General features: G+C 36.9%; 1 protein-coding gene across 1 annotated transcript; it reads right to left on the bottom strand.

The window, feature by feature from the left end:
- Positions 1-14,987: 14,987 nt before the first annotated feature.
- Positions 14,988-24,567, bottom strand: LOC102590822 (serine/threonine protein phosphatase 2A 57 kDa regulatory subunit B' theta isoform-like). The gene is made up of 2 exons (XM_006341699.2): positions 22,781-24,567; positions 14,988-15,563 (listed from the first exon to the last, which is right to left on the bottom strand). Exons 1-2 carry the CDS (start codon positions 23,936-23,938, stop codon positions 15,213-15,215), a joined length of 1,509 nt encoding a protein of 502 aa, XP_006341761.1. The 5' UTR covers positions 23,939-24,567; the 3' UTR covers positions 14,988-15,212.
- Between the last annotated feature and the right edge of the window lie 2,290 nt (positions 24,568-26,857).

The raw sequence follows: 26,857 nt of genomic DNA, 5'->3' as shown, positions 1-26,857 counted from the left end.
ATCGTTCAACTTTGCAAACTCTCCTTATTTTAAAAATATTCTAAGTTTCTAGCCGAAAATTCCATTTCCGGTTATATTCCCCCATCATATAATAGATTGAGGACAACTCTTTTAGCTCAAGAAAAAACACATATTGATAGAAAGTTGCAACCAATTAAAGGTACATGAAAAAAGAAAGGATTGTCGATTTGTTCGGATGGATGGTACAATACTAAAAGACGACCTTTGATCAATATAATGGCATCATCTAGTGGAGGTCCAATGTTTTTAAATTCAATCAATTATAGTGGAATCGTAAAAGATAGTGAATATATTGCTAACTTATTTATTGAAGCAATAGAAAATGTAGGTTTAAACAATTGTTGTTCAAGTTATTACGGATAATGCAAGTAATATGAAACTTTCCGGTACTATTATGGAGCAAAAATATCCTCATATATTTTGGACTCCTTGTGTTGTTCATTGTTTGAATCTAGCTTTGAAAAGTATGTGCCAACCTTCGGAAAAATCACCTCACTTTACTAATTGTAAATAGATTTTAGAGTTACTTAGTCAAGTGAGTAATTTGAAGAACTTTGTTGTGAACCATGACTTGGCACATGCACTTTTTCAAAAATATTCGAATTTGTGTTTGTTGAAGGTTGGTGAAACAAGATTTGCCTCACACATCATTATGACCACCCGAATTCGCAAAGTGAAATCATAGAGTAGAATCGAACATAGAAGAGATTTATTGACAACAGTAAAAAGATGGGCGCCTAATTCCAATACAATAGGGGTCTATCAGTGCAAGTCAACTGAACACCGTGATTGATGAGTGGGTAGGTGGGTTAGGTGCACCTCTCGCCCAGTGGGAAGTAATGAGGCTAGTCTCCCCCCCCCCTTTCCCCCTGCCCGTGTGTGGGTCACCCTTCTGAAAGGAGAATGGAAGAATTATAAGGGGGATAAGGGAATTGAAGCCAAAACACGTGAAATAAAATCCCTTATAATGAATGATGAAAAATGGGATAGTATTGATTATTTCTTGAAATTTACGAAACCAATGGTTGATATGCTAAGAAGTGCCGATATTGATGGTCCAAAATTACATCTCATCTATGATATGTGGGACTCAATGATTGAGAAGGTCAAGAAAGTCATCTTTGAGCATGAGGGGAAAGATCTCATTTCTGGTCAATCAAATTTTTTTGATACTATTCATGATATTCTTGTGGCTAGGTGGAACAAAAGTAACACACCTCTACATTGTATGGCACATTCTTTGGTTCCCAAATATTATCATGAATCATGGCTTCAAGGAGAGAATGGAATTCGAAAGCTAGCTCCTAATGAAGATAGTGAAATTTCATTGAATAGAGTCAAGTGCTTTCAAAGGTACTTTAAAGATTCTAATGAAATGAAACAAGTCTCATTGGAGTATGGATCCTTTTGTAGCGGAAGTGGCTATTTTAGTGAGCCTCACGTGATTGAGGCTATGATGTATGAAGATTCTCTTTCTTGGTGGGTAAATCATGGGGTCTCGGCTCCACTTTTACAACAATTAGCTTACAAGTTGCTTACTCAACCGGCTTCTTCCTCTTGTTGTGAAAGAAATTGGATCGGCCTCTTCCTCTTGTTGTGAAAGAAATTGGAGTACATATTCTTTGATTCACAATATCAAAAGAAATAAGTTAGCAACTTCAAGAGCTGAAGATTTAGTGTTTGTACATTATAATCTTCGGTTGTTGTCTCGTAAGAAAGAGAAATATATAAATGGGTCAAGCAAATATTGGGATGTTGGTATGTCTATATTTTCTTTATTATTTTCTTCAATTATTTAGTTTAAATGATGTTTTTTCTTTTTATATAAAATCTTCTAATATATTTATTCTTTTTAATTTATTTTAGGTGGAGATCGATTTGATATTGATGAGACAACTAATGATCTAACCGAGCTTTCAATAGATGAAACCTCAAAATTGAAGGTGTGATATTTGAGGAAGTGTTTGAAGATTTGGAAGAAGTTGAAGAAGATGTGGAAGAGATAGCTAACTTAATTAAATAACTTGATAATTGACAATATTTTGTTGTTATGTTACTTTTAAGTTATGGATTAAGTTGAGACAATCTCTGGATATTTGTTAAATAGTATGTTTTACACTTTTACTTGGTGTATTGAACATTGATTAGTAATTATGAATATCTAAATTGTGGATAATTATCTTTGTGTATATCTTAAATTTTAATAATTGCAGTATTTTCACTTTCACTTTGTTTCAAGAGACAAGAGTTACTATCCATGTTCTAAGGTTAGTTCTTCTTTTCAATTTTTATTGATTCTTTTAGTTATATTTATTCTATTGTAATTCACTAATTTGTAAATGCTTTTAATGTTTAGTTTCTATTTTGTTGCATCTTTGTAGGAAGAATGGAAGAGTAAATCTCATCTTGAAGAATGGAAGATTGAATTCTACAAAATACATGTAAGTTTATCACAACATATCTTTCAAATTTAGAATATCTTCATAACTATATTTTTATAATATTGAAAAATTTTAGCCGTATCCTCGCACCCGTATTCATAGTTGGATTCGCACCCACGAATCTTAAAGTTTGAATTTTGCCGTATCCGACTCTCGGATTCGCATCCATCTCGGATACCCGCACCCGAGTCCAAGCAACTTAGGCTATAGTCTGTGGATTTTTTGGTGATCCGAAATTCCGATGTCAAAAATGCCGAAATATTTCATGGACGTCCGTTAAGACCTTAGCTATGGTGTCGGTTGGCCCTGACGGTCAAATCGACCAATTTTCAAGGTCAAACGACCCCCGGAGCAGGGATACCCCAATTTTTGTGTGCTATAGTCCATGATTTTTTGGTTATCCGAAATTCCAACGTCAAAAACGCTGAAATGTTTCATTGATGTCCGTTAAGACATTAGCTATGAAGCCAGTTGTCCCTGACGGCCAAACTGGCCTATTTTCAAGGTCAAACAAGCTCTGGAGCAGGCATACCCTCTATTTTGCCGATTTTCATGTGCTATAGTCCATGAATTTTTTAGTGATTCGGAATTTCGACGTCAAGAATGCCAAAAAATTTCATGGACATCCGTTAAGACCTTACCTATGGAGTCGGTTGGCCCTGAAGGCCAAACCGGCCCATTTTCAAGGTTAAAGGAACCCCGGAGCAGGCATAACCCCCATTTTGACGAATTTTTTGTGCTATAGTCCATGGATTTTTTGGTGATCCATAGTTCCGACGTAAAATGCCCAAATTTTTCATGGATGTCTATTAAGATCTTAGTTATGGAGCTGGTTGGCTCTGACAGCCAAATTGGCATATTTTCAAGGTCAAACCATCCACGGAATATGCATACCCCCCTATTTTGCTGATTTTCATGTGCTTTAGTCCATGGATTTTTTGGTGATCCAAAATTCCGATGTCAAAAATGCCAAAGTCTTTCATGGACATTTGTTAAGACCTTATCTATTGAGCCGGATGGCCCTGACGGCCAAACCGACCCATTTTCAAGGTCAAACGAGCCCTGAAGCAGGCTTACCTCCTATTTTGCTGATTTTCATATGCTATAGTCCATAGATTTTTGGTGATCCAGAATTTCGACGTCAAAAATGCCAAAAACAATTATGTACATCTGTTAATACCTTAGCTATGGAGTCGGTTGTCCATGACAGCCAAACAGGCCCATTTTCAGGGTCAAACGATCCCCGGAGAGTGCACACACCCCATTTTGTCGATTTTCATGTGCTATACTCCATGGATTTTTTGGTGATCTGAAATTCCGACATCAAAAATGCTGAAATTTGTCATGGACATTCGTTAAGACCTTAACTATGGATCTTGTTGGCCCTGACGGCCAAACCGGTCCATTTTTAAGGTCAAACGATCCCCGAAGCAGGCATAGCCCCCATTTTACTGATTTTCGTGTGCTATAGTCCATAGATTTTTTGGTTATCCAGAATTCTGATGTAAAAAATGCCAAATAAATTTATGGACGTTCGTTAAGACCTTAGCTATGGAGCCGGTTGATCATGACGGCCAAACCGTCCCATTTTTAAGGTCAAACGAATCCCGGAGCAGGCATACCACCTATTTTAACCGATTTTGTGTGCTATAGTACATTGATTTTTTGGTGATACAGAATTTCGACGTCAAAAATGCCAAAAAATTTCATGGACGTCTGTTAAGTCCTTAGCTATGGAGCCACTCAACCTTGACAGCTAAACCGACCCATTTTCAAGGTCAAACGATCACCGGAGCAGGCATACCCCCAATTTACCCATTTTCGTGTGCTATAGTCCATGGATTTTTTGATGATCCAAAATTCCGACGTCAAAAATGTAGAAAATTTTCATGGACATCCGTTAAGACCTTAGCTATGGAGTCGGTTGGCCTTGACGGCCAAATCGGGTAATTTTAAAGGTCAAACGAGCCCCGAAGCTGGCATATCCCCATTTTGTCAATTTTCGTTTGCTATAGTCCATGGATTTTGTGGTGATCCAGAATTCTAACGTCAAAAATGCCAAAAAAATTCATGGACATCCGTTAAGACCTAAGTTATGGAGCCGATTGGCCCTTAAGGCCTAACTGACCCATTTCAAGGTCAAACGAGCCCCGGAGAGGGTACACCCCCCATTTTGCCGATTTTCATGTGTTATACTCCATGGATTTTTTGATGATCTAGATTTTCGACGTCTAAAATACCAAAATTTGTCATGGAAGTCGTTAAGACCTTAACTATGGATCCTGTTGGCCCTGACGGCCAAACTGGACCATTTTCAAGGTCAAATGAACCCTGGAGCAGGCATACCCCCAATTTTACCGATTTTCGTTTGCTATAGTCCATAGATTTTTTGTTGATCCGGAATTCTGATGTAAAAAATGCAGAATTTTTTATGGACGACCATTAATACCTTCGCTATGGAGTCGGTTGATCCTGTCGGCCAAATAGGCCCATTTTCAAGGTCAAGCGAGCTCCGGAGCAAGCATACCCCCCATTTTGCCGATTTTCGTACGTTATATTCCATGGATTTTTTGGTGATCCGAAATTTTGACTTAAAAAATGCCAAAATGTTTTAAGGACGTCTGTTAAGACCTTTACAATAGAGCTGATTGGCCCTGATAGCCAAACCGGCCCATTTTCAAAGTCAAACGAGCAGCAGAGCAGGCATACCCACCCCCCCCCCCACTTTGCCAATTTTTTGTGTGCTATAGTCCATGAATTTTTTTATGATTCGGATTATGACGTCAAAAATGCAGAAAAATTTCATGGACGTCCGTTAAGACCTTAACTATGGAGCCAATTGGCCCTGGTAGCCATACGACCCATTTTCAAGGTCAAACGAGCCTCGGAGCAGGCATACCCCCACATTTTGCCGATTTTCGTGTGCTATAGTCTATGAAATTTTGATTGATCCAGAATTTAGACGTACAAAAATGACCGAAATTTTTATGGACGTCCGTTAAGACCTTAACTATGGAGCCAATTGGCCCTGGTAGCCATACGACCCATTTTCAAGGTCAAACGAGCCTCGGAGCAGGCATACCCCCACATTTTGCCGATTTTCGTGTGCTATAGTCTATGAAATTTTGATTGATCCAGAATTTAGACGTACAAAAATGACCGAAATTTTTATGGACGTCCGTTAAGACCTTAACTATGGAGCCAATTGGCCCTGGTAGCCATACGACCCATTTTCAAGGTCAAACGAGCCTCGGAGCAGGCATACCCCCACATTTTGCCGATTTTCGTGTGCTATAGTCTATGAAATTTTTGATGATCCAGAATTTAGACGTCAAAAATGCCGAAATTTTTTATGGACGTCCGTTAAGACCTTAGATATGGTGTAGGTTGGCCCTGATGGCCAAATTGACCCATTTTCAAGGTCAAACGACCCCTGAAGCAAAGATACCCCCAATTTTGCCGATTTTCGTGTGCTATAGTCCATGGATTTTTTGGTGATCCGGAATTTCAATGTCAAAAACGCCGAAATTTTTAGTCGACGTTCGTTAAGAACTTAGTTATGAAGCCGGTTGGCCCTGACGGCCAAACCGGCCTATTTTCAAGGTCAAACAAGCCCTGGAGCAGGCATACCCTCTATTTTGCCTATTTTCATGTGCAGTCCATGGATTTTTTGGTGATCCAGAATTCCGACGTCAAGAATGCCAAAAATTTTCATGGACGTCCGTTAAGACCTTAGCTATGGAGTTGGGTAGCCCTGAAGGCCAAACCTGCCCATTTCCAAGGTCAAAGGAAACCCGGAGTAGGCATACCCCCCATTTTGCCGATTTTTGTGTGCTATAGTTCATGGATTTTTTGGTGATCCAGAGTTTCAACGTAAAATGCCCAAATTTATCATGGACGTTCGTTAAGACTTTAGTTATGGAGCCAGTTGGCCCTGATAGCCAAATTGGCATATTTTCAAGGTCAAACGAGCCCCAGAACATCATACCCCCCCTATTTTGCCGATTTTCATGTGCTTTAGTCCATGGATTATTTGGTGATCCGAAATTTCGATGTCAAAAATGCCGAAGTTTTTCATGGACGTTTGTTAAGACCTTAATTATAGAGCCGGTTGGCCCTGACGGCCAAATCTGCCCTTTTTCAAGGTCAAACGATCCCCAGAGCAGACATACCTCCCATTTTGCCGATTTTCGTGTGCTATAGTCCATAGATTTTTGGTGATCCAAATTTTCGACGTCAAAAATGTCAAAAAAATTTATGGACGTCCTTTAATACCTTAGCTATGGAGCCGGTTGGCCCTGACGGCCAAATCTACCCTTTTTCAAGGTCAAACGATCCCCAGAGCAGGCATACCTCCCATTTTGTCGATTTTCGTGTACTATAGTCCATAGATTTTTGGTGATCCAAAATTTCGACGTCAAAAATGTCGAAAAAATTTATGGACGTCCTTTAATACCTTAGCTATGGAGTCGATTGGCCCTGACAGTCAAACAGGCCCATTTTCAAGGTCATACGATCCCCGGAGAGGGCACACACCCCATTTTGTCGATTTTCATGCGCTATACTCCATTGATTTTTTGGTGATCCGAAATTCCAACGTAAAAAATGCTGAAATTTGTCATGGACGTCCGTTAAGACCTTAGCTATGGATCTTGTTAGCCCTGGTGGCCAAATCGGCCCATTTTCAAGGTCAAACGATCCCCGAAGCAGGAATAACCCCCCTTTTACCAATTTTTGTGTGCTATAGTCCATAGATCTTTTGGTTATCCAGAATTCCGATGTAAAAAATGCCAAAAAATTTTATGGACGTCCGTTAAGACCTTAGCTATGGAGCCGATTGATCCTGACGGCCAAACCGCCCCATTTTTAAGGTCAAACGAACCCCGGAGCAGGCATACCACATACTTTGTCGATTTTCGTGTGCTATAGTTCATGGATTTTTTGGTGATCCGAAATTTTGACGTCAAAAATATCGAAATTTTTCATGGACCGTCTGATATAGCTATGGAGCCGGTTAGCCTTGACAGGCAAACCGGCCCATTTTCAAGGTCAAAAAAGCACCGGAGCAGGCATACCCCCCAATTTGCCGATTTTCGTGTGCTATAATCCATGAATTTTTTTATTATTCGAAATTTTGACGTCAAAAATGCCAAAATTTTTCATGGAAGTCCGTTAAGACCTTAGCTATGGAGTCAATTGGCCCTGACGGCCAAACAACCCATTTTCAAGGTCAAACGAGCCTCGGAGATGGCATACTCTCTATTTTGCCAATTTTCGGGTGCTACAGTCCATGGATTTTTTGGTGATTCGAAATTCGTACTTCAAAAATGCCGAAATTTTTCATGGACGTCCGTCAGTACCTTTTCAATGGAGCCGGTTGGCCCTGACAACCAAACGGCCCATTTTCAAGGTGAAACGAACCTTGGAGCAGGCATACCTCCCATTTTGTCGATTTTCGTCTACTATAGTCAATGCATTTTTTGGTGATCTGGAATTTCAATGTCAAAAATGCCAAAATTTTTCATGGACGACCGTCAAGATTTTTCCTATGGAGTCGATTGGTCCGGACGACTAAACGACCTATTTTCAAGGTCAAATGACCCCTGGAGCAGGCATACCCCCCATTTTGCCAATTTTCCTATGCTATAGTCCATGAATTTTTTGGTGATCCGAAGTTCCGTTGTCAAAAATGTCGAATTATTTCATGGTTGTCCGTTCAGACCTTAGCTATGGAGTCGGTTGGCCCTAACGGCCAAATCGGCCCATTTTCAAGGTCTAACGATCCCCGGAGCAGGCATAACCCCAATTTTGCCGATTTTGGTATGCTTTAGTCCATGAATATTTTGGTGATCCATAATTTCGACGTCAAAAATGCTGAAATTTTTCATGGACATCCGTTAAGACCTTAGCTATGGAGTCGGTTGTCCATGACGACCAAACCGGCCCATATCAAGGTCAAACGATCCCCGGAGCAGGCATACCCCTCATTTTGCCTATTTTCGTGTGTTATAGTCCATGGATTTTTTGGTTATTCAAAATTCCTACATCAGAAATGCCAAAAAAATTTAAGGACGTCCGTTAAGACCTTATCTATGGAGCCGGTTGGCCCTGATGGCCAAACTGGCCCATTTTCCAGGTCAAACGTTCCTCGGAGCAGGAATACCCCCCATTTTGCTGATTTTCGTGTGCTATAGTCCATAGATATTTTGGTGATCCAAAATTTCGACGTTAGAAATGCCAAAATCTTTCATTGACATCCGTTAAGACCTTAGTTACGTAGCTAGTTGGCCCTGACGGCCAAACCAGTCCATTTTCAAGGTCAAAAGAGCCCTAGAGCATGCATATCCCCCATTTTGCCGATTTTCGAATGTTATAATCCATGGATTTTTTGGTGATCCAGAATTTTGATGTCAAAAATGCTGAAATTTTTCATAGACGTCCGTTCACACCTTAGCTATGAAGTCGGTTGGTCCTGAGGACCAAACTGGCCCATTTTCAAGGTCAAACGAACCCCGGAGCAGGTATACCCCCTATTTTGTCAATTTTCGTGTCCTATAGTCCATGGATTTTTTCGACGTCCAAAATGCCAAAATTTTTAATGGACGTCCGTTATGACCTTAGCTAGGAGCCGGGTTGGCCTTGAGGGCTAAAATGGCCCATTTTCAAGGTCAAATAAGCCCCGGAGAAGGCATACCCCTCATTTTGCCAATTTGTGTGTGCTATAGTCCATGAATTTTTTGGTGATCCAGAATTTCGACGTCAAAAATATCAAAATTTTTCATGGATGTTCGTTAAGACCTTAGATATGGAGTCGGTTGGCCCTGAGCCCCTGACGGCCAAACCGGCCCATTTTCAAGGTCAAACGAACCCCGTAGCAGGCATACCCCCCATTTTTCCAATTTTTGTGTGCTATAGTCCATGGATTTTTTGGTGATCCGAAATTCTAACGTCAAAAATGCCAAAAAAATTTATGGACGTCCGTTACGACCTTAGCTATGGAGCCGGTTGGCCCTGACGACCAAATCGGCCCATTTTCACGGTCAAATGAGCCTCGGAGTAGGCATACCCCCCATTTTTCCAATTTTCGTGTGTTGTCCATGGATTTTTTGGTGATCCAAAATTTCGACGTAAACAATGCCGAAATTTTTCATGGACATTCGTTAACACCTTAGCTATGGAGCCGATTGGCCCTGACAGCCAAACCGGCCCATTTTAAAGGTCAAACGATCCCCGGAGTAGGCATACCCCCCATTTTACCAATTTTCATTTGCTATAGTCCATGAATTTTTTGGTGATCCGGAATTCCGACGTCAAAAATGCCAAAATTTTCATGGTCGTTCTTTAAGACCTTAGCTATGGAGCCGATTAGCCCTGACTGCCAAATTGGCCCATTTTCAAGGTCAAACGATTTCGGAGTAGGCATAACCCCATTTTGCCGATTTTCGTGTGTTATAGTCCATGGATTTTTTGGTGATCCAGAATTCCGACGTTAAAAATGTTGAAATTTTTCATGGACGTCCGTTAATACCTTAGCTATGGAGCCGGTTGGCCCTGACGGCCAAACCGGCCCATTTTCAAGGTCAAACGAGCCACGAAGCGTTTTCTAAAAAGGTATTTCGAACTCAAAATCAATTTTCATTCATCAAATCTTTTTGTATAAAGGATCAAAAAATTCTTATGTAAAATTGACTTTCACATATAATTTACCAAAGTATTTTGAACTCAAAAATTAATTATGTTTTATCAGATTCTTAGCAAAAAAGAATTACAATTTTCTACAAAATTGGGGGAAATTCAAAATTGGATGGGTTAAAAGTTGTGTTTCAAAAAATCGGCTCGGTCAAAAGCCTGGTATTAATATGGACTTCACTTATGTATTAAAATGGTATTTCCAACTCCAAATCTATTTTGTTTAATCAAATCTTTTTCACATACCTATTTAAGGAACAAAAATCCTTATGTAAAATTGGGTGAAATTTAAAATTGAATGGGATAAAAGTTGTTTATAATAAAATTGATTATCTGACATTAAAATTGACATTCATATATACATTATCAAAGTATTTCGAACTCAAAAATCAATTTTCTTTTATCAAATTCTTAGCAATAAAGAATTACAATTTTCTTCAAAATTGAGGGAAATTCAAAATTAAATGCATTAAAAGACGTATTTCAAAAAATCAGCTGGGTCAAACCGCCTTTTGACGGTTTGGTCGCATAGATATCGAAAAAAATACCAAATTCAAAAAACAAATCGCCTGGAAAGGACTTCCGAGGCCAAAGTTATGACCGTTTGAAGTTTCACCAATTTACAACTACTTTTTCAAGTTTCAATCTCTAATTTGGTGAAACTTCAAACGATCGTAACTTTTGCCTCGGATATATGTTTGATGCAAAAAAAAATTTGATCATGGGTGTTTTTTCGATATCTATTCGGTCAACTCCATAATTTGTTTTGCTTTTTTATCTTGTTGTATTTTTATTTATATAGAATAATAGTCACACAAGGTATTTAGGTAATTTTTTGTTCTAATATTATATATAGTCACTACAGAGAAAACATTGATGTGAGACAAATCATATTTCGTCGCTATTTAACGTGAAAAAAAATTATACTTATTTTCTTTCCAATGCAAAAGATTATTAATAATTATAATTGCAAATTAATTATTGCATCTATAACCTAAAAGCTTCTTTGATACCTGTTTTAGACTGTCAACATTTTTGCAACACCTCTTAATATTCTCTCTCAACAGAGCTACTCAGTGAAGGGTCTAACCACTAGGGGATAAAGTTTACAAGGCACAAAATATTTAACCTGAACTGGCAAGCATACCCAGACACCACCTTATAAGTGTGTGATGGGTTCTACATTACTTGCTTATGAATATCATCCTAGCCTTCTTTGTCTTGACCTCCATTGTTTCCATAAGGCACTTGCAAAACCCGATTTACTCACCTAAAGTATAATTCAATAAGATTTCTTTGAAATTGACACCTTACTTCGGTAGGTTTTCCAGTAGTAGGGATATCCACAAGAAAACTTACTCTTTCTCCTTCAATCTTCTTTCTTTCACCCGACTCCCAAATTTTGGGTGATATGTGATCCCAATGGATTTTTCGCTGAAATGTTTTGTGGGCATCCGTGACGAAATGGTGTATGTTGGTCCCGAGGGGCAAATATTCTCATTTTCAAGTTCAAACGAGGCCAGAGCAGGAAATACCAAAATTTTCATTTTACGTGTGTTATAGTCCATGGATTTTTGGTGATATGTGATCCCGACGGGTTTTTGTCTGAAATTTTTTGTTGGTATCCGTGACGATCTTATTAATGGTGTGTGTCACGTCCACATTTTCAAGTTCAAACGAGGTCCAGAGCAATACCGATTTTTTTGTTTTACGTGTGTTATAATCCATGGATTTTTGGTGATATGTGATACCGACGGGTTTTTAGCCGAAACTTTTTGTGGCATCCGTGATGATCTTATTAATGGTGTGGGTGTCTGTGACGACGCGTGCGTTTAGACTTGAGAGGCAAACGTTCGCATTTTCAAGTAAAAATGGAAGGCAAATTCAGTAATGCAATTTACTAGCAAAAGGCAGAGGCACAATTTCGCACAAAATTTTAGTAAAAATGGAGGCATAATTCTTCCTTGTAATCCTAGGAATGACGCACAAAATTTTAGAATTCTCAAATATTTAATCAGAAATAAAATATAAGTTAAATGTATCAACTCAATTCATAAATAAAATGTTTTTTTTTTTTTTTTATATTTGGCATTTCATTAAATCTTGTGTACTTTTTTTACCTACCAAGGTTTTTATACTAAGTTGAAGTATTCCACTGCTCGAAACATAATTTTTTTTACCATCGCGAATCGATGATAAGTTTATACCGTAAAATATAATTTTCCCACCTATTTTCATAGAATCAGCTAGCTCACTGTGAAAATGCATGGTGAAAAATAAATTTTCATTTAAATATTGAGAATAGCCATTGAACATTTTTTTTCTCATTGATTCAATCGAAATATCTGTGAGTATTTTGTGAGAATTCGATCAAGAAAATAGTGATTTTATAGTAGTGGTAGTTTCCTATTCAAGTCATGATAATAATCTCTTTAGTGAGAAGACGGCCATATGAGCAACATTCTTAAAACTAGAAGACACATTGCATTTTTTTATATTTTTTTTTTCAATTATATTTTATTTTATACTTTATAGCTAACTTAGTTTTTGGTCTATTTATTGTCATCAGAATCAGTGTCATTTCATCAAAGAGAAAAACACTACTAGTAAACATTTTGGAAGTATGAAAATTGAGATAGAAATCATCTCCAAATTGATAATCAAACCATCTTCATCAACCCCACATGAACTTCACAATTACAAACTTTCATATCTTGATCAAATTACTCCAAATATTTTGATGCCCCTTGTGTTTTTCTATCCAGTAAACAATAACTTCACCAACACACACACATCAAACCAACTTAAGACATCTTTATCACATACCTTGACAAAATTCTACCCTCTTGGCGGACGTCTAGACGTAGCCAATTCCCACGTCAACTGCAACGATGAGGGCGTTCCATATGTAGAAGCCATAGCCAAATGCAGTCTCTCAGAGTTCCTTCTTGATCCACTTCCTAACGAACTTAACAAGTTCATCCCTTGTGATTTACATGATGTTAAAGACTTTTGCTTACTAGTCCAAGCAAACTTCTTTCAATGTGGAGGAATGGCTATTGGTATAGCCATTTCTCATAAGATAACTGATGCATTGTCCACGTTCATGTTTATCAATACCTGGGGAGCTATTGCAAGAGGGAGTATCGACGTACCTTGTCCAAGATTTGATTCTTCCATACTATTTCCACCAAGAGATATAACAAAGTTCAAATCAAGCGTCATGATTGAGAAAGACAACATTGTGACTAAGAGGTTTGTATTCTCTGCCTCTAAAGTATCAGCACTCAGAGATAAGTATACTGAAAAGGGCAGTGAAAGTACGAAACCTCCCTCGAGGATTGAAGCTTTATCAGCTTTCTTATGGACACGTTTGATGGCAAGTGTTCATGCTGAAAGAGATGAAACTAAGATATATGGCATGGTTCATACGGTGAACTTACGTACCAGAAGTAATCCTCCATTGCCTGAATCTTTATTCGGGAATGTAATGCAAGTAGTCATTACAGTACCAGCTACGAATAATAATAATAATAGGACTAATGAGGAACAAGATTTTGAGCTAGTGAAAAAAGTGAGAGAAAGTATAAACAACGTAAACAGTGAATTTGTCTCAGGTCTCCGGAAGAACGATAAAAAACACTTGAGTTTCATCAAAGAGAAAGCAAATGAGCAGAGGAAAGGGGAGCTAGTCGTGTTCAACTTCACTAGTTTGTGTCGATTGCCTTTATACAAAGCTGATTTTGGTTGGGGAAAACCGATATGGGTAGGATCGGCTAGACTTGTTCTCAAGGATGTTATTGGTTTTCTAGACACAAAGTCAGGTAATGGCATAGAAGCCTGGGTAAATCTCAAAGAAGAAGACATGGCTATATTTGAAGTTGACAAGGAATTGCTTTCTTGGTGTAGTGACTGATCCTAAAATTTTCGTCTTTTGACGTGTTATAATATTGGAAGTTTGTATCTTAAATTGTTTTCATCTTTTTGGACTCCATCAATCATCTTCCATATACATATATGATGATGAACACACCATCCAACTCCTACTTTTGCCACGAAATTAGGCTATAATGAAGGTGAATTAGGTTGTACACACTTTAGGCTAAGATGGTCCCTTGGTTAAGAACATATTCCTCAAAATAACTTCAAACATATTGATGAAAAGGAACAGGTTTCACTCAAACAAAGTTCATACACAATCAATCAATTGTACTTTGCAGATAGTCAGATACTATCTGGATTATACCTTCAAATTTTTATTTTTGTTATTAGGATTTGTTCTTTTGTAGTTAGTACTTAGTAGTATATTATTGTTTTGATTGAAAGCATCATGTAGCTTTTCGTTCATTTCTCCTATAGCCAGCTAATGCTTACAAATGGACTACCCTGACAAAGTTTAGTTCCTAAGTACATGAAGAAATTACGAGAGCCGCCACATTCAGCATTTCTTTGTTCACAACTATTTGCTAGATCCTTCAGTTCCACAGAAAGCCAAATGAGAAACAAACAAACAAACAAATAAGTTAAACTTTGATGCCATAAGTTACAGCCTTGCTAAATGACTAGTTACAACCTGCAAAGTTCATTCTAGCAATTACCGATTTAACTTTGTAATATTCTAGTTAGATCAAACATAAGCAACTTAACTACTATTCCCTATCAGCTTTTGTAGCTTCTCTATTTGGAATATATGGAAAGAGTCTCTTGAGCAAAATGCCAAACTTACAACATCCTATAATCTATACCTCATCTTAAGAATTAAAGCATTTGTTGAAGAGTGGTATTTGCCAAAAGTTAACCAAAAGAATGAAAGTAAATACGTTCAACAAAGTATAATTTTGATAAAAATACTTGCTCCCATATCATTTCCAAATTGCCAAAGTTAACACATATAAACAAATTATAGTTACAACTACAGCTATCAGGATGAAACTGACCAGGGAAAAAAAGGCAATGACACAGAAAATCCCTTTTCCCCTTGATAAATTCATTGCTTCCAAAATGTAAATTTAACCAGAATTATGAAAATTAAAAACAAGGAAGAACAAGCATATCTTAATATTAAGTTCGAGAATGCCCAGAGGATGGCACAAGCACAGCTTCATTACTTGTAGTATTTTTGGCAGCAAGTTCTTCTAATCGTTTCCATGTAGCTTCACGTTTTGATTTAATCTCATCTTCCTTCAATTCATCTTCTTGAAACTTGTGCAAGCACTCCTTGAATAGCTCAGGATCAAGATCATAGAATATCTTCCGGATATTCAGTGACAAACTGTGAACAGCCTGATTCCAATGGTTTCTGGCATTTCTCTCCAGTGCAGGAAAGATGATAGGAAGTATCACTTTTCGGTGTTGCTTTATCAAATTCTCAATATGATCGTTATTCCACAAGAATAAAGCCCTCTCCGCCACCTATAGTGAACACAAACAGAGTTTTCTGAATTGACAAATTTGAAAATCAAGCAGAGCAAACAAAACAAAAGAGTATTTGTATCCAAGTTAACTCCTGAAGCAACATGGTAAACACAAGAGGCCCGGATCTTCTTCTCATTCCAAACATTCTATGAGCTCAGTCAGTTCACAAGAACAATATCCGTCAATCAACAATTTGTGAAAACTCATTATGCAAAAACATCAAATAACTGAATTTTCATCCAGATTAAAAAACCAAAACAAATGTAAAGAGACCTCTATACTACAGCAATCTATAGTTTTCCAACATAGCAATTAGGTAAATGATGTTTAGAATCAATAATTTAATAAATGAAATAAAAAAGAATTAAAGAGGACGGGAAGAAGAAGAATAAGACACAACAGAAGAGCAGGAACAACTTGCACTTTTAGTCCCTCAACTTACACAAAGCTTCAACACTGACCTCCTAAATCCCACTAAGCATATTTAACCTTCAACTAACTGGCACAAGCTTTTTTGGTCTGTGTTAGTAGAGGGACCAAAAGGTGAGCTAGCTCTAAACAACATGTCGCGCAACATGCACCAACATGCAGCCACACTGCCCGACTTCAATTCCACTTTACTGAAAAGTTGAACATTCTTGTTGTAACACAACATTAAGATAACTCAAGAAGATCAAATTAGTACAAGAGAGAATAAGTACAAGAAGTGAATTTGTTTAGCTATATTCCTATGGCCTATACTAAAGATATGGAGCTCACAAAGTCCAAAAAGGTGTCACATGATTTATAAGGGCAAAAATTACTCTAACTATATAAACATAAAAGACATTTAGCCTTGAGAGAGTGAGTTGGAGTTGATACCATCAAGATACCTATGGTTCCTTTCTATCTAGACACACCAAAATACAGGCAGGAACCTTTTTCCAGATTTTCCTCATGGGCCTACCAACTTTCCAGGAACTCTAGCATATAAAGGCATCAATGATATTCACGCGTCCACAAGCATGACCCAACTAAGTCCAAAAACTGAAATGACCATATCCCATTTCTATGCTTTGTTGATACATACAGCATCTGTTGACAATATGTATGTTCCTGCAGCTGAGATTGTCTTGACTCAAACATACTTCATAAAGTATCATCCAGTTGAAACAAATCATTATTGAGGGTAATTGTCTTTTCCAAATTAGTTTCCATAGCCAATTATGCACCATTTCATTTTGGGCACAAAAGGATGAATATTCTGCTTCTACAGAGTATAGACTATCAGCTTTATTGCCCCATCTTAGTCTGTCTGAAATTTGTTTATTGTTTGTGCAGTCAAGTGCTTCAAGTAAGCTGAGTAGGTCATCAAGCTTCCAATCCTTCAAATTCCTTTTCTATTAACTGGACAAACAGGTTTAATGGGGTAAATAATGTTCTATTAGCTTACACCGTCAAATACCAATTACCTTGGGTCTAACTCAACCCCAAAAGCAAGCTCAAAGGGAAGATTGTCCAAGCCTTATAAGGAGTCCAGGGTTTTCATCCTTTACTGATGTAGGATTTATCTAGGTAATTGGTTTGCTTATATGATTTTGGACAATCCACCCCTCGTTAGCTAGCTTTTGGGGTTGAGTTAGGCCAATATCCATTTCTTATCATGGTATTAGAGCCAAGTCCACCCCAATTCTTTGTTCACCGATGTTGGGCCCCCATATTATATAGTTCACGCTCCAGTTAAAGAGGTCTGGGCATGAGGGAGGTCTTAAAGTCCCACATCGGGAAACTTAACACATGGATCATACCAGTCCAATTTGGCTATACTATCAAATCAGAAATAGAAACTAAATACAAATCTGACAACTCAGATGTTAGCAGTATTATTAGTGCAGCAAAGAAGTAGATATCATGTAAACCCAGGTATGACCCAAATTGTAGCCACGTAATCTGAATTACACCTTCTTTTTGTTATATAGAGGAACTATTTCTTCTTTGCTGCAAGTAAAAATTTGTCTTACTAATCGATTATTACCTAATTTTGCAGATATATTAGTACATAAATCCTTTTAACAGAGTAATTTGTCTCCTCCATTCAGCTTCCATTGATACCATTCCAATCACCAGACTTCCAAATAAAAGGTTCAGTTCATATCTTACCCTCTTCTTCCAGTTAATTCTGCTGCACTACTATTCTAGCTTAACCGTCTAACTTCTTAAATTGAAGGCCTTGTATAAAAGGAAATATGATTTTGAATTTGCTTTGTCTCACTATCCTACATACACCAGGCATCTGTACAGTGTAGAGCGATAGTACTCCAGAGAAACAAGCTGCGTTATGACATGTACAGCATGTTTTTTCCCTACTTTTTTCCAGCACCACTCTCACATGAATTAGGTAGGAAGCACAAAAGTCACCCATGTGTTTTGACATCAATGTACCAAGATCAAAGATCCTAGCGGACCATGCTTTTGCATGATTAGACGAATAGAGATTTTCATGAACAGATGATAAGAAGTTCCTCTAATTCTTGTCCGAGCAATATTACTGTATTTGTGATTATACAATCAATACTGCCTAGAAAATGACATAGAAAAGGTACTGAAGCTTTTCCATTTAGGCATCCTGCAGTTGCTAGTTGTTACAAGAGATTTGAGGTAGGTCGGAAAATACTTTTTGATGGAAAAAAAAATTCTCTTTGAGCACAAGTCTGCAATACCCTCTGAAAACTAAACATTACCTTTTGGCACTACAGACTAATTTGTTTTGGGTAGATTGGAGCTATCTACTAATTTACTCTGTCCTCGCATCACATCACAGAATAAGCAATACAACCATATGAACAAAGTATGGTGAAGTGCAACAATGAGTACAACTAATCAGGAATCTTTCCATGGAGAAAAACGTAGAACTTTAAAAGTAGTGTACATTTTTCTTATTAGAAACAAGCGGGAGAGAGAGGGGGAAAGTAGCATGTATCCTGCATTTTAACTCAAGTTTTCTAAATTAAATGTAACTTGGTTAAAGGTAGAGTATTTTACAGGTAATTTATCATCAAGGAGAAAGCCTAACATGCATGGAAGAGAACCCCACCCACCCCCACGCACACACACAGAGGAACTCTAAAACATCAACTCCCTCAGTCTCACTTTATTTGTCATAGTTTGACTTGGCACAAAATTTAATAGAGGAAGAGTTTTGAAACTTGCTATTTTAAATGTGTCATAACATTTGTGGGGCTAAGCACGTGGAATTTCTTTTATTATAATAGATCGTGGTGAGACTCAAATCCAGGAGCTCTGCATGCTCAAAGAAAAGCTAATCTATAACCACATGTATGGGGAAATAATGTTGAAGTGTGTGACCCTCTCATCTAAACACTTAGGGGCCGTTTGGTTGGGAGCAAATTATCCCAGGATTAATTATCCATAATTTACCCCACCATGTATATGGGATAACTTATCTCATCACTATTGTATAAATGGTGGGATAAGTTATCTCAAACATGGAAACCAAACAAGATACCAAAATTTTATCCCTGGATTATTTTTTTGTCCAAGGATTATTTATTTTTATCCCTCACACCTAACGGCCCCTTAAATTGTTAGAGGGAACACACTTTTATTTACTCAACTATGTCTTCAATAATGCCTAACAAAGTCGATCGGAGAGAGTAAGTACTTGATTGTCAGATGCACCAAATTAGACATAACCTTTTACTTTTATCATGATATTACAACGGATGACCAAACCAGCCAAAATTAGTTGCTTCAATGACTTCAGAGGAATGAACAAGAAGACTACACTTACTACAAGACTCCAAAAGTGGAAGCACCTAAAATAAATGTCAAACCACGGTTCAGATCTTCATGCTATTCCTCAGCACAGACTAATAGTCAGTACAACCAAAAGGGACTCGGCTTTTTCAATCTAATAAACATGTCTTACAGCCAAAATACAAAGATCCAACATCAGTAACATGCTAGAGCCCAAAGCCCCAACTTTAACCTCAATCCCTAAATGGTTGCTCATTGAACTAGTTGAAATGAAGAGATACAACATTCATATCTGTCCATGAAACTGAACTACAAGAGTAGCACTGGTAAAGCAGAACTCTCTGGGATTTGTTACAGTCTTACAAGTGCGGAAAAACCACTAAATGATTCATCTAATATCCCCGTTAAAGCTAAATGTGATTGCAATGTTTCAAAATCTTTAATTATCATTTTTTATGGGAAAGTTCAGGTTCCTTTTCCAATAAGCCCTTCATGAGAAATAGTAAAATCCACCATCATCAGCAGTGGCAATTCTAACAAAGGATTCAAAAATTTGAAAAACACCTAATCTAGTATTTTTGAGCCACTTTTGCCACCACACTAAATGTTATTTCTAAGAGATTAACTTTTTTTTATCATTTAATATATATATATATATATACGCACACAAGTATTTGCTTTTACTCTACTACACATTGCAACCTTCGGATGAAAGGGATTCAATTCCTTACATGTGGCCACCACTGATCAGCAGTTGATAAAATAGTTTAAACACATAAAGGTACAACACATCTCAGAACAAGATAGCAACAAGGAGAAAAACTCCCTGCAATTAACAGGGATGGAAATCAAAAGGGGTACAACAACAACAACATACCCAGTGAAATCCCACAAGTGGGATCTGGGCAGTTTTCAAGAGAAAATCAAAAGGGGCACAAGCTCAAGAAATTACAGAAGACCTTCTCTTCTTGCCGAGTTTCTCTATTTTAAGAACATGAACTATGTTTCACATTCTTTGTACTATTGAAGAATCAAATTACAGCTAATAAATCTATTTTTATGCTTAAGTTAGTATCTGTTTAAAGGAAGAAATGTATTTTATGAATACGCATCCAGAAGATGCTGAATAAAGTACTTCCTGACCAAGAGCCTTCAAAGCTCTTGTACATATGGCTTTTATGCTAAAGTTAGTTACATCATTATTATTACAACAAAGAAAAATATGCTAGAAACTTTTGACATTTTTATGTTTTCAGTTATTCGACAACTTTAGTGTTTGCTTGCTATCTACTGTATAACATCTGCCAATTGCATCAGTACTTAGCAGTGTAGAATAACAGACAACTAATTTAGACAATTCTATTCACCTTCTTATGATGGAACTAAGGTACCATGAATGAGCAAGAATAATCTAAAATAAACTCAGGACCATACCATCTCAAACTCAAAGGGTAGCCTGTAGCAGCTCCATAAAAGGCTCTGAAAGATACTAATGCTATTTCTAAAATTTCAGAATATTTAAGAAAACTGTAACGGTACAATGAAAGCTTCATTTACCGTAACCAAAAAATCCACTACTGCATAATCATGACTCATCTCTAGACACCATAAGACATGTTGCACATTCACCAATTGTAGATACAAACAAAACTATGACTATCACAGCATTGTGACCTCAAACAACCACAAGAAATATAAATGCCTCATCTAAAAGGTAGGGGAGAGGGCAAAATGGTATGGGGAACTTCCAGATCATCCTAAACCAAAAGAAGAAAACTAACTTGCTAACTGCAAGAAATTCAGTCCCTTGAAAAGGAAATTGTCTACTTGAAGAAGGAAACAAGATTTGAGAGGAAAGAGAAAAGAAGAAAACAAACTAGAAGAATTGCATATCAGTCAATTTCTCGAGCTTCAATAATTTTCTATTTTCTGTTTTCCATCCAACAATACATCTCCATTGCAATTTATGAAACATTTTAGATAGTATGCCTTCCTATCCAATGTCAATATTTGTTATGCCTGATGCAATTGAAAGAAAGATGAACTCTATGAGGAATAAGTTCTTATGGGATGGAAATAGTAGCAACAAAAAGTTTCACTTAGTTTGATGGCAAGTGGTCACTAGTGGAAAAGAAGGGGGTGGATTGGGAATTAGAAACTTGAGATTGCACAATAAAAGCATGTTTTTTAAGTGGCTTTGGAGATTTATCAGGAACGAAGGGGTAGTCTGGATCAAAATAATTGAACCAATCTATGGTAGCAGACAAGGCTGGAATCCCCCTTCACATATTCATACACTAGAGGGGGAGTATGGAAAAGGATTTGTAAATTGTGGGCCAAGTTTCAATAATTCACCAAATTGGAGGTGGGGAATGGATCAAAAATTAGATATTGGACTGACTTATGAATTGGTGATGAGTGCTTGAAACAAAGATATCCTCTTTTTTTCAGTTGTTGCAATAACAAAGAAGGAATTGTGGCTGATTTTTGTTCCTACATGGGATGGCAGATGAATTTTAGAAGGAATTGGAATGATTGGGAAATTGAGGACTTTTGTCAATTTCTCCTTCAACTGGATCATACCCACATTGATCAGAGTAAGGGGGATTCACTAGTATGGATAGCTAGTAATGATGGACCCTTTTCATTAAAAAAGTGATATAGCCTTCCAATGAAGCAAACAAGATGTTGGGATACTAGTTGGCCATGGAAAGGGATTTGGAGAACTAAAGCTCCCATAAAGTATAAAGGTAGCTTGTTTTGGTTGGATTGCAGCATGAGCTTGCCTTACTCAGGATAATCTTCAGAAAAATGGTAATAGATGTTACTTATGTGAAGAAGAGTTGGAGACTGTGAATCATCTTCTTATGCATTGCAGAATAGCTAGACAATGTTGGGAATTTTTCTTCAGTATTTGTGGGATCTCTTGGATCATGCTTCAGAGCGTGAAGGAATTATTGGAGAGTTGGCAGCACCAGAGAACATATAAAGCTTTGAAGCAAATCTGGAGAACTATACCTTTGTGCATATTCTGGACTATCTGGCTAGAAAGAAATAAAGCTTGTTTTGATGGGCAAAAAGACCATATTTCTAGACTTAAAAACAAGTGTTTACATAATTTGTTTTGTTGGTGTAAAAGTAGTTTCCTTGAAATATATATCAATATATGGAGTTTCTGGAGTTGCTAGGGAGATGTTGTAATTGACTGTATGGATGTTCCCAGCAGTCTTTTGTAACTTTTGGTTCTGGTACCTTCTTGGTACTTAGTTAACAAACCTTAACCTTATCAAAAAAATAAAATTATGAAACATAAACATAAGGTACACAAAGCATACATAAAAACCAACATCACCTACAAAGATAAGAGATTAGTGTTGTTCTATAATGCATATCATACATGCAAGTACTTCGATACTTAATAAATAGAAGAAGTATGTCTAGACATAGCTTACACATACCTGAAAATGAAAGCTAGTCAAACATTGAGCAATTCGACGAAACAACGGCACCATACACCTTTGGAAATCTGGTGGTTGAGTAGCTTCCAAGATTTCCTCCAACTCACCAAGGAACATGACCTCTTTTGAGCTATTTGTTACTGGCCAATACTTTAACAATCCCCTAATAACTGTATCAGCAAGCTTGCAGTCTTTCTCCACAAACTGTGTCATACAATAAGTTAACTGTTGATGGTACATGGCTAAGCATTTGGGTTTATGCAAGGGAATCAATGTCCGTACAAGAAAAAGCTTGTGTTCTTCTTTTAGTGGCAAAGCAAACCCATTGATTATGCTGCCAAGAATTTCCAGAAGCTCCGCAATCCCATTATGTTTTTCAGTCTCAAAAACGAAACGATAAAATATGTTATTAATAGCCTTCCTGATGTAAGGCCGGTGTACCATAAACTTCCCATAGACACGGTGCAGTATTATTTTCAAGTACTCCCTCTCCCTAGGATCCTCAGAGTCAAAAAGATCAAGCAATCTGAGTACAAAGGAATGATCTATATATTTTTTGGCAACTTTTGCATCAGTTTCAGGTGATGCAACAAACCTCAGAAGGAACTCATACACAATTTGCAGATGTGGCCATGAAGGATCCATCGCAGGTTCATCCTCTTCCACATCAAAGGCCAACGTCTTGTTTTCTCGAGGCTGGGGCATGAGTTCCCTAAACAAATTAGTCGACACCATCTTTACTACTGATTGCATCACCATTTCTGTAAATTTCACGTTTGCAGACGTGACATACTCCACAAGCTCCAATAACGTCTGTCGCTTGATTTCCTTTTCTTTAAGGTTCTTTGTAGGATCAGTAAAATCAAACAAAACACAACACATATTAAGCTTCCTAATAAACAAGTTGTGTTTCTCAGCATTGGGAACATCCCTAAAACTAGGCAATGCATCGTAAGAAGCTGCAACGAGATTCCCATTAAGCTTTAAACTCCCATCTCGAACAAATTTATCCCCCGTTGAAGCTGAAACAGAATAAGGAGCTGAAATAACAGTATTAGCTGATACCCCAACCTTTTTACTTCCTCCATCACTTTTCTTTGAACTAGTTGAACCAGCCGTTTTCGACTGCTTCTTCTTACCAAATATCTGCTTGATCATATTTCTCTTTAACCACCCACTTTACACAAACAACTAAATATATATATATATATATATCTATTTATTCAACAGTAAGAACAAGTAAAACTTAATAAAGTCATCAAACTAAAATCAAGATTTCCTCCTAAGCTAAAACCCACATGCCAGAAACTCAGAATTCAACAAAATGATGCATTAAAACAACCCCTTTTTTTCAACAGAAATTCCAACTCAGATCAAGAATCAACCAATACCTGAATCAAACCCATGTGTAAAGTTTGAACCTTTTTGACTTAAAACTTAAAACCCAGATGTGCAAAGATAAATTATATCAAAGAAACCCCACCTTTTTCAACTTTCTTCTTCCACTACCAAAATGGGGTTTACAAATAAAGTATATTCCCACACGCTCTCTTCACTTTACCCCAAAACAAAGTTCAAATTTTTAATGGAAAAATTGAAATATAATTGCTCTTTCTTTCTTTATACTTACAGAGGAAGATGGAGTTTGGTGAATCAATTTTGGGGTTCTTGATTTTTGTTGTTGTTGTTTGTTGACTGAGTAAATATTGTTCTTGCAATTGTATGATATTCTGACTCGGACCAAAAGACCAAAGGCCCAGTCTAATCTTCTTAATTCTTTCTACTTTCTTAATTGGTGCGAAGTTTGGTATAAGTCAAATGCCCAAACCGGACGGAAAGCAACTAATAATATTCAAATGTTTTAAATATTTGCTAGTAGTAGTATTTAATATTTAAAAATATAAGACACTTTGATTTTATCATTCACAGGAAAATTTTAGAAACAAATTGCAAAATAATGGATTTATTTTAATTACATAAAAGGTTTGTAACGATCCCATTCGTCGTTATTCAAAGACAACTCGTGTGGAGTCCCAATTTTTTTGAAATAAGTTATCAAATTTAAAATTGAATACACGACGATTTTGATAGAAATTTAAATTGATTTGAGCTGACGTCATTCCGCCATAGCGGAAAGCCTCTCACTATGGCGACGCCGCTGTAATGCTTGCACGGCTGCTATAGCGCAGCTGACAGAATCAAATCCTAGATAAAAATGATGTTTTTTTATTCTTCCTCTCACTTTTCATGTAGAAAACATGTGAAGGTTACTCCAATAATTCTACTAAGTCACCCTTAGTTTGGGAACCATAGAGGGAAGAGATTTCAACACCAAAAAGAGTTAAAACCCAGGGATTCCCTGTCTACATTCGTCTAAATTCGCCCCCACTAAGTCAAAAGCATGTGTTTAGTGTTCTTTAGCAAGTGTTTGGCGTCCAAGTAGATGAAGTTTTCTTACTAAGTAGTTAGACCTGTCTCATATTTCACAATATTCTTGTAGACTGACGAGAGATTTCATGGCTAGGCTTTCGGACACGGAATCTAAATGCTTGAATATGTGGTTGGTTGTGGTTTAGGCCAATGATAGACTGACTAACTATGATTGCTTGTATGATATGCTTAGGTATTATACTAGGGAAGATAATTGTGGTGATTGTATTATGCTTAGAAATATTTGGAAGAAATCTTATGTGTAGGTGATTTTTGTTTGTTTCCAAATTATGTAATGTTGCATGTTAACTGCTTTGTAGTATTATTTGTGTAATTCATGTAGGAAAAAGTAAAAGGCTAATGTGAAATGACATCGTGTTGATAATCTCATGCGATGAACCTTATAGATGAAAACACATAATCAAGCTATACATGAAGAACAATGAAAATTATAATGAAAATCATATATTTGATAAGAACCCTGACTTCTAGAAATCATTAACTAAAGAATTATGTTTACTTTGGGGCTCAATGAGTGAAAGGATACTCATTTATCAAAATCTCACATATCGGAATGAAAAACCTTAACTTAAACCCTTGAACTGGAGTTTGAAGGTGAAAAACTCTAGTTTCTTACTTAAGAGGAGTTTGATCGCACTGTCTGATAATTCTAAGTGTTTGTCGTGAGGGTAGGGGTTTTAGTCGACTAACTTCCCCTAATTAATTACACTTAAAATATGTCAAAACGATATAATCTAGGAGTTAAAAGAGTGGAAAAAGACCACAACAGCTCTGAAAGAAAACAAGTCGGCAGGTTCCACAATGGCCATCTAAGGTCTGTGAATTGATCTACAAGTTGTAGATCCCTTAAATAAAAATCAAGCTAAATATTGAATTTTTGAGGTTCCATTTACGAGATCAATCTACAGTCCTTGGTTCCATTTATGAAACATAAATTTCGTCTGTGAAAATCAGGCTAACATTAGGTTTTAGGACTTTATTTTACGAGCTTAATCTACGGTCTGTAAAGCAACTCATGATTCGTATACTAGACCCGTAAAACTAAGGCTAAGATCCATGTTTCTAAAGTTGATCTATGAGCGTCATAAATTGTCCATGATTCCATTTAGGAGCCGTAAATTCTACCTGTAAATTCCAATTTTTTAAAATTGTCAATTATTTAACTCCTCATGATTTGATCTAGACTTAGAACTTCTGAGGTATTACATGGCCTTAACGGGATATGCACTCTTTAATAATATGTTCACACAATCTTCTAGATAAAAAAGCATAAGTCTGTCTATAAAGAAGCCAGTTTTTCAATCATCTTATATAGCATATTATTTTGAAACTTGCTTCCTTAGATCCTCAAGATAAGGCCAACCATAAAAATATTTACCAATGACTATGTATTGTAAATCTTTTATGATGTTCATTCGTGATACTTTTTGGATGTAGTCCACTTCATAACTAGTACAATATCAATGAAATTGATCTGCTTAATGGGATTATATCAATATTATATTTTTACTTGGAGAGGCATCATTGAGAGACAAGGGTTGCACTATATATATATATATATATATATATATATATATATATATATATTATGCGTGATTGGTAAGAATTTGACAAATTGTATTATAA

Source organism: Solanum tuberosum, unplaced genomic scaffold, assembly GCF_000226075.1.
Source record: "Solanum tuberosum cultivar DM 1-3 516 R44 unplaced genomic scaffold, SolTub_3.0 scf00027, whole genome shotgun sequence".
In the NCBI taxonomy this organism is placed as follows: domain Eukaryota; kingdom Viridiplantae; phylum Streptophyta; class Magnoliopsida; order Solanales; family Solanaceae; genus Solanum; species Solanum tuberosum.
This window is presented reverse-complemented; position numbering and strand designations above follow the sequence as displayed.

Bases quoted from the DNA above. Each gene is read 5' to 3' on its own strand.
- LOC102590822 (XM_006341699.2), bottom strand. From the start codon at position 23,938: ATGATCAAGCAGATATTTGGTAAGAAGAAGCAGTCGAAAACGGCTGGT. The intron at 15,564-22,780 runs GTATGTGTAAGC...TGTTCACTATAG, and splicing joins TGACTAGCTTTCATTTTCAG to GTGGCGGAGAGGGCTTTATT.